At 38.7% G+C, this 9,219-nt stretch overlaps 1 protein-coding gene across 3 annotated transcripts in view; it reads right to left on the bottom strand.

Annotated features, from left to right (window-relative positions):
* Positions 1 to 2,577: 2,577 nt before the first annotated feature.
* Positions 2,578 to 9,219, bottom strand: part of KIF5C (kinesin family member 5C) — a 72,754-nt gene continuing 66,112 nt past the window's right edge. For 2 of the 3 annotated variants that reach the window (XM_033164431.1, XM_033164448.1), the window contains 3 exons: positions 8,396 to 8,612; positions 7,823 to 7,924; positions 2,578 to 4,500 (listed from right to left, as the gene is read on the bottom strand). In XM_033164431.1, the coding sequence (XP_033020322.1) occupies positions 7,830 to 7,924; positions 8,396 to 8,612 (312 nt within the window). In that variant the 3' untranslated portion in view covers positions 2,578 to 4,500; positions 7,823 to 7,829. Of the gene's footprint in view, positions 4,501 to 7,811; positions 7,925 to 8,395; positions 8,613 to 9,219 lie in introns of all 3 variants that reach the window. The other variant, XM_033164439.1, reaches the window with a different exon arrangement.

Genomic DNA, 9,219 nt, shown 5'->3' with positions numbered 1-9,219 from the left:
CTATGGGAATGGTTGGGGAGATTCAGGTCTGCTGTTACAGAGCTTGAGTCATTACAGCATATTTTATAATAGTGGCAATTCCAAACCCCCCCCCCCGATTGTAATCAGAAAAGTATCCACATTTCACTCCCCCCCCTAAAACAAGCTACTGTACAGATACATAGATCCCAGAGAATACACATCTGGAGTACACATTACACACTTTACAAACTAGACATGTATACTTCTACAGAATGCCTGGATCCCTATTGTTCTTTCACATCTTCCACTATTTAAAGTGTTTCAGAAACGAGAGAGACAGAATTATTTAGAAGCTGACAATCCTTTTGTACGGGTGTTTAAAACAGTCATTTGTCCAATGTGTTTTGAACTTCATAAAGGCATTAAATAAAGCTCTAATTGCCAACACAACGGAGCAAATTAATCATCCTTGTAGGTGTAGTTGCACAATTCTGATGAGAATGGTTTACTGAATAAAAAAAAAACATTTTTGTATTCTGCTTGCCTCCAAAGTGTACAATGACATAGTGTTCAATCCGTCGGCAACAGACTGCACACAGTTGCTGTATAATCTCTTATTCAACATGGCTTGCATGGACAACACACACAAGATAGAACCATCAGAAATGGGAACAGTCATGGGTGTTACATTCCCAAGACCAAGGCCTGGGGAAACCCAGCCAGATGGCCAGGGTATAAATAAATTTATTAATAATAATAATAATTAATATTAATATTATTATTAGTAGTAGTACTACTATGGTCCATTTCATATAAAAGCATTCAATGGTTGAGTTTGCATGTGGTTTTTTTAAGTGTTTCTAGAGATCAATTATGAAGTTTTTTCCACTTACTGAAGTACCGGTATGTATACAGAAATGTTTCCAAAAACTCAGCTGCATTTAAGATACTAGTATAGCTTAAATGCTTCTGGTTTCTACTAGATTCAGGATAATCCACTCTCACCTTTGCTTGGCAAAATACACACTTAGCAAATATCATCACAAGCTTTCTTATTTGTCTCAGCGAGGTTAAAAGGGTTAGGACTAAATAAAATACAAAGTGCATCTGAAAACAACTGCTTAGGAAAATGAGAAATTTGACAGTACAAAAAGGTGCAATTGAAATCAGCAACAAGCAAATTCCATATTGTATGGTTTATAACGTGTCAAGTATTGGATGCAATACTTATTTAAATAAGTTGAAAGAAACGATTTTGAATCTGAAAACGAAAAAGCAAACACAAATGACTATCACTGATGAAATGTTGATGCTGCCGCCCCAAAATATGGTAAAAATTGTATTCTAAAAGACCTACTAATAGGTACCGAAACTAGATCTATTAAACTCTTCAACAAAAAAGTAACTCTAGCAGCAAAATAAAACTGCAGTGCCACAGAAACAAGATGAAAATTTGTGGACACTTTAAGAAGTCAACTCTAAGATGTGCCTTTTTAGCATTTCAGAAGAGAATCTGCAATCTCTGAATCAGAATGGAATAGTTAGTTCTGACGCCTCCATTAAGGGGTTCGTGCTAGATGAACTGATTGGCTGATCAGCAACTAGCTGTTTCTAAAAGGTATCGGGGACACTGTCCTTATAAAAGCATCAAAAGTAACTTTTCCATGATGCTCAAGATAGACACACCCTTGTGCAGAACAGCTAAAGCTCTCTGTTATGAAAGTGCTTGGGTACTCACTGCACACAATTCTCATTAATTCTAATGGTGATTGCACGGGTATAATGCTCAATGGATTATATTCATGATAAGCATGGACTTTTACTTACAGAAAACTGTATGTTAACAATCAAAGGGGGGACAGTTCAGCTACAAAAAATAAATTATTAATAATAAATAATAATATTTTTTATTTATACCCCGCCCTCCCTAGCCAAGACCGGCTAACACTAAATATAAATACAGTAAAAACATTAAAAACAAAACAAACAAAAAACAGCTGATTAAAATATAAAATATAAGTTAGAATGCAGCCTCGTTTTAGTTGTACCCTATAGATCAAAGCCATAAGGGGAGAAAATGTCAAATATTCACTGGAGCCAACTATCCATGCTGGTCCTACATGGGCCAACAAAACAGCCGAGGGAAAATTTAGCTACACATTTAAAAATAATACTTTGTAAACAATGTACAAGTAGAACTGATCTATATGATATGATAGCCCACACACTGCTTGAGAAAGTATCTGAATGGCAGATGCTACTCATGTTATTTTGAGCCATTTCCCATGTGGGTTATTCCCACTGCATACAGCAGGGATGGGGACCCTATGGATACACTATCATCCAGAGGGCCACAAATAAACCTGATTCACCAGGTAAAACCTTTGTAAATATTATGACCACCTTTTGGAGTAGCTGCCACTCAGAAACTGCTTCAAGCATCCTTGTTGGAGTTATGGCATATGGACTGGCAGTAAGTTTAAACAACAGAAATAGCAGGAGACTTCTTGGTACCTTTACTTGGAATACAGAGTTCAACTATATATAAACATCTTGGCCACATTACTCCCAGAAATAGGGTTCGGATATGGCAACTTGTACCTTTCAGTTTGTTGGCAGTGCTTAATACATGTGTATTTGGAAACAAAGAGGGTTTTTTATATTTTAAAAAAAGTAACAAAATAAATTAAACAAATGCAAAAGATTCAATATTTCATTAAATATGTTACAAAAGTCTCTCCCACACAGATAGTGCAACCCTTAATAAATTAAGCAAAACCTGAATATCTTTGCTAAGTTTGAGAGCTTCTAAAACAACACCAGGACAAAACGTCTGAAGTCAATTCACAATCTTTCCAAAGGCTTTAGGGTTTTAATGAGTTAGCTTTTAAAAATATGTCTATAAGCGAAAAACATTCAGACGCCCCCAAACTTACCCTTAATTAAAAAATATAAATAAAAAATGCCACAGCAGCAGACAGGACTGAATGAATGTAAACTCCTAATTCAGTCATTTTGAAATAGTCTTTCAAGACAATACATTTTAATGTGCATGGTTGTAGATGTAGTGTGTGTGTGTGTGTGTGTGTGTACTACATGAAAGAAACACAACAGACATATTAAGCTACAGATTTAACACCTGCCTGCCTATCTAACATTTCCTATGGCTATGTTTCATCTCCACTAGAAATAAAATCTGACACCCTACATATGTCATTAAGAAAGAATTGAAAAAAGAAGTCTATCTCACTAATGGTGAGTAAGCTATAAAACTATACTATCTCTAGGCAGACTTGCATATTGTTCATTTCCAGCATATACTGTTATCTTATTTCATCTTATTTCATTTTAAACAAAAAGAGTTATCTTCCATCATTTTTCTTTTTTGTTGCACTGCACACTAAGCATGCAAACCTATTCTCCCTCAACATCCTGAAGAGAATCTTCCTTTCAGTACAGCAGATAATTTATCTCTTATTTCTGGCTTCTCAAAATCATGAAGAAGTTGAGTTAGGAAGAGGATGGCAATGGTTTCAGCTGCTTTTGTAAATGTATCTTTCAATTTCATTTTAACCAGAACCATGCTTTTCACGTGGCTGTCAGAAAACCTGACCTATTATGTGTTATTACAAGGCAGATCAAATGCAACGTTTAGAGAGTATGATGTGCCCATGTGACCACTGAATTTCAAGAGATTCTAGAGCTACACTAACACATATCTCTACATCAGGCATAGGCAAAATCCAGCCCTCCAGATGTTTGGGACTACAATTCCCATCATCCCTAGCTAACAGGACCAGTGGTCAGGGATGATGGGAATTGTAGTCCCAAACATCTGGAGGGCCGGAGTTTGCCTATGCCTGCTCTACATCCTCAGAGTTTGATCTCTACCGAATAAGTGTACTAATGATTCTGTGTTCTCTCCCATTTTAAATACAAGTTTAAAGATTTCACCAGGGTATTAAAAATGCTAAATTGCGGAGCTGTACTTTTTGAAAGCATGTTAGGTTCGAAAAACAAAAACCAAATAACTGCACATTGTCATCTTCTAAAAATATAAAATAATATGCATATTTTACAGGAAATCAGAAAGATGGAGCACAATCACCTGCTTTTGATGGCACTTGGTTGTTGAATTGTTAATTCTTTGATGCCAGGTACCAGCATTTTAGTGATGCACCAAAGTACTTGAAACAGAACAAAAAAAGCATCAGTGCCAGCATGAAAGCCCCAAAGTAACTGGCACAACAGGGTCAAAAATGCAGTCAGTCAGTGAAAGAGATTGAGCAGCAAACTCCTACTGTTAGCTTAAGTGCGTGTGTTAGATACACTGTACATGGTTTCAGAAGAAAAGACAGGTCGGGCACACTTCTGTACACATGGAGATTCTACAAAGCAGAAAAATATTTGAAACCGGTGCACTGCAGAAGGCTATAAGAATGCGTACAATGAACAGAAGTACAGATCCAGTCCAAAAGGGAAAGGAACTAGTGAGCTGATGATGATTTTTCACGTGCGAAGTGGAGCCTGCAATTTTATCTGCAAGAGAAACATGCCGACATTTGTTAGTACTATATCCTAACAAGAGCAACATCACATGATGAACTTCCATTAGGAACACTTAAAATAATATACAGGATACACATCTCAATGGTGCAATGCTGCATAACATAAACAGTGCTTAGGTTAATCTGAAATCAGAAGCACCAGATAAGAGTCAAAAGTGAGGTAGTGAATGAATTGCCTTTTCATAGTTCTCTATTTTTTTTAATTAAAAAAACCCAAAAACCTCCTCTCCTTCCATGCACTATTCCAGGGGTTCTCCCAATCCCCCTCTGTCAATTTCAGAGTTGCTGAGGGGCATGCAAGGGGAGGAGAATGGGGAAAAGTTGTTTGCACAGGACTCCACTGATGGGACTCCTTAGCTAAACCCTGCACTATGGAGAGAACCCAATTGGTTCCTTTGTAGTCACGAAAGGGCTTTTGATCCAATGGAAACTTCCACTAATGGAAGAGAGGGAAATCAGCAAAAATCATATATTCAGTTCTGCTGTTTGCAGAGACATCATCCTTCCATGAACATCAAATGGATGCCTTATCATCATCATCATCATCATCACTACCACCATCATCATCTTATACCCCACCCATCTGAGTGGATTGCCCCAGCCACTTTGTGCGGCTTCCAACATAATAAAAACACAGCAAAATATCACACTCAAAAAACTTTCCAATACAAGAATGTCTTCCGAAAGTTATGTAGTTGTCTACCTGTTTTGACATCTGATGAGAGGGCATTCCACAGGGCGGGCACCACACTATCAGACAATCTAACATTTCAATAAAAGTTCAGCCACTAGCTAGGCAACTGAAAAAGAATTAAACAAAAGACCCCAGCAACAGCGAAAGTCCACCATGAAGTGCTGAGTTCAGGCAAAGGCTGGGCAGAACAAATGCACCTTTATTACTTTCAGGAGAAATTCCATAGACTACATCTGGCTGAACTTTTTGCAGAGAGGATTTCATAAAAGTTATGGCACCATGGAGAAGATGGCGCATGGAGCAAGATTTACTTAAGGCTTTATGGGAGAAAGCAACAGCTTAAGCATCTACTGAATCCTAAACTATTTCACACTGTAAAGATATTTTGGATTGTGCTCAGAAACCGACAGGCGCACTAGTGTGGCGAAGGGTATATTAGACTCTTGGAACTGGTACAAGTTTGGTTGCAAATCCACTCCTCAGTAATGCTGCTCATTGGTAGCCTTGGAAAAATAATTGTGTCTCTGCCTTGCTACCTGGAAGGTGAGAATACAGGTGTAAAACATCACTATCAGTCCCTCCTCCTACCAGTGCTATTTGAACAAGGCTCTTTTGCGGCATTTTGGGTGTTCCAAGAAGCAGAGCACCAATTGTTAAACATCAGCTTGTTTGTTTGTTTGCATCATCTTTCTCTTCCATATTGTGGAATCTCCTTCAGCATGCATACTTCATGTGCATCGATTTCAAAGAGGATTTAGAAGCAAGCCTATTATTATTATTATTATTATTATTATTATTATTATTATTATTATTCAGAGTGCTAAAGGCTACTGTCCAAGTATCTTGTAGCTTGTCACATGTAAAACATCTGCATTTGTTTTGTGTCTTTTACTACTATTGTTGGCTACTGTGTGGTTTTCTTCTGTGTCTTTCAGCTTTACTTCAATACAGTCAGGATTATTATCATCATTATTTTTTGCTTTGAAGTTTCTGTTCTTGCTCTGAAGATATGCCTTTGACAGAGTTCTTACTTCCATACACAATGTCTCTTTAAAGGTATACAAAACACACATACGTTCATTTTCTTTCACCTTGAAAGGCTCTCGCAGTGATTCTTGTTGGACTGCTTGCAAAAGCTTTTATTGCAGATTCTATTGTATATGCTTCTTTTTGTTTCTCAAAGTGCAGAACAAGTTCAGGTTTGGTGAGACAAAAAAGCAACCCCACAATCCTATCCTTAGACCACATGAAAAACCGCTGCATTATCTGTCCATGGAAGGGAAAAGAGCTCCACTTCTATCAAAGGAAACACCAGCAGCAAAAAAAAATGGCCACGGGGAATAAAGCCAAAATTTGATATAGCAGATGGTTTGCAAACAGGTATGACATGCAATGTGCTCAGCAAAAGTGGCACTTTATCCATGAATATTTGATGCCTAAAGAAACAAAGCTATTAAAAATACCCACATACAGCTGGTCTTCAGCCAGAGTCCCTTTCAGACTATGTGATAGAACCATGCAGCTCTTCACAAGGAAGCTTCAGAAAATAAACACATGGGGGAAATGGGTGGAAAAAAGCTGGCAAGTTGCCATCACTTTCCAGAATCCTTTTATATTTAGCTGCTTACCTAAGGAAACGTTAAAAACATTGAGGAATGAAATGTGATATAACTGATATTTAGGTACTTCATCCTGTGTGGGTTTAAAAAAAAAAATCATACCATGCGGGGAGAGGGGTTGAACTGTTTAGAAAAAGGCTGACCATGCTATCAAGGAGAATATATAGGTTTTAGAAGGAAAATTCTGTTGCTTCAAGCATGTTTACTTGAATTGCTAGATTCCTGTTACTGCAGGTAGGGGACTGAACCTAATAGTAAAATTATTAGAGACCCCCAAACATCTGAAGGCAGCCCTGTTTAGGGACGTTTTTAATATCTAACGCTGTATTGTTTTAACCTTCGTTTGGGAGCCGCCCAGAGTGGCTGGGAAAGCTCAGCCAGATGGGCGGGGTACAAATAATAAATTATTATTATATTATTATATAAAAAGAAAAATCAATCAAAAATGGTCAGGCATGATGCACTACATGCATTATCAGTTATAATATAAGCTAGCATGAAACAGCACCCATGCGTGTTTTCCTATAGGCATTATCACAGAAACACTACATGCAAATTAAACCAAAGGAAAGCTTCTGAGCCAAGAGAAGAATCAGCCCTGACCATTGATCATCATCATCATCATCACTATTATTTATTATTATTATTAGACTTATACACTGTCCTTCATCATAGGATCTCAGGGCAGTCCACAAATCATGAGATTTGTAGTGCAACATCTGGAAGGTTAAAGGTTTCCCCTCCCTGCATCTCAGGACTTACACTGTTGCTTTACCGATCTTTCTTCATGCAACAAAAGCCACCATGCTTTTAAAATCCAAGCAGTTTTCAATATAGTGACATCAGCTACCAACCTACACAAAAGACCCAACCTGGCCCACCTCAATTTTTCTGCCGGCGAGAATTTGGAAACTGGCAGAGTGAGCGCCTCACAAATAATCACATGTTGAAAACTTACAAGCCGACCACCATGAGCTCACCTGGTGTTTATTTCATGTTGTGGTAATACCCTCCTGCTCCTCGAATGGCATGGATGGCTGTTGGAGAAGATGCTGGATAATGACCAGGGCGTATAGGCTTGGCTGCAAAGAGGCAAATCAAAGCCGGGGTGTGTGTGAAAAACAGGCTTTATACGAGCTTCGTATGTTTTTGTGTTCTGTGGAAAACCCACAGAGAGAGCAATATCTAAAACAGCAATACAGTGGTACCTCGGTTTAAGAACAGTCCTGTTTACAAACGATTCGGTTTACGAACTCCGCAAAACCGGTAGTAGTGTCCTGGTTTGCGAACTTTACCTCAGTCTAAGAACGGAATCCGAACAGGGGAAGCGCACCGGGGGTGGGAGGCCTCATTAGGGAAAGCGTGCCTCGGTTTAAGGATGGTTTTGGTTTAAGAATGGACTTCTGGAACGGATTAAGTTTGTAAACCGAGGTACCAATGCACACGCGGTTCTAAAAATGGGGGAGAAGACAAGAAACCCACAACATCCACTGGAGGCACTGCAATATTCTAATAACCCTTTATCTCTAATCCTCTTGAGCCAGAATACATACCAATCTGAGCAGAGTGTGCTCTCCTTGCCATGTTCTTGGCTCTTACAGCCTCTTTAATGCGGTCTACTTCCTGCTGGTATCGTTTCCGGTCTCGCATGGCATTCTCCTTGGCTTCCTTCAGAGCACTCTCCAAGGCCTTAACTCTCTCTGCCGTAGCTCGGAGTCGTTTTTCCAGCTTAGGAAGCTCGCAACGAAGATCTGCATTATCACGTACCAGCTGTGAAAGATCAACACAGAGATCTGATTATGGATACTATGCAGTACAAAATAGTCACTGGTATTTTTAAATTAAAAGAAATAGAGAAAGACACAGAGCCTGTACAGATGGTACTTTCCGGGGAGTAATCTTTGGCATATACCACCTTCTGCCACAGCTTCTCATCCACATGAGAAAGGTAAGGGTGTGAACTGCCGCGTACCATGTTTAACTAAAGGCGAAATCTCCCTGGCCCCCTATTAAAGCCCTTCTTTGAACTGGGATGTTGAGGGTCAGGAAGATCCCACGTCCAAGTAAAATCAGTACAACACAGTTTAGTGGTTATTTTTTTCCCATGCAAAAGAGTGCATTAGTCCAACCCCCATATCTATTTACGTGAAAGCAAGTCCTTGTGCTGGGGAACTCTGCCAGATGGCGGAGTATAAATAATAATTTAGTTAGTTAGTTAGTTAGTTAGTTAGTTGTTATTATTCAGTAGGGCTTACTCCTAGTAAGTATACATGGTACTGCAAAAGCGAAGTTGAGATTTTTTTTTCCTCCAGGAACAAGGTCAGGGAGATTTCATATTCATAAACAGCAATCATCATCATAATTTTTTATTTGTACC

Source organism: Lacerta agilis, chromosome 1 (assembly GCF_009819535.1).
Source record: "Lacerta agilis isolate rLacAgi1 chromosome 1, rLacAgi1.pri, whole genome shotgun sequence".
In the NCBI taxonomy this organism is placed as follows: Eukaryota; Metazoa; Chordata; class Lepidosauria; order Squamata; family Lacertidae; genus Lacerta; species Lacerta agilis.
Note: the sequence above shows the minus strand (reverse complement) of the source record. Positions and strands in the feature narration are given on the sequence as shown.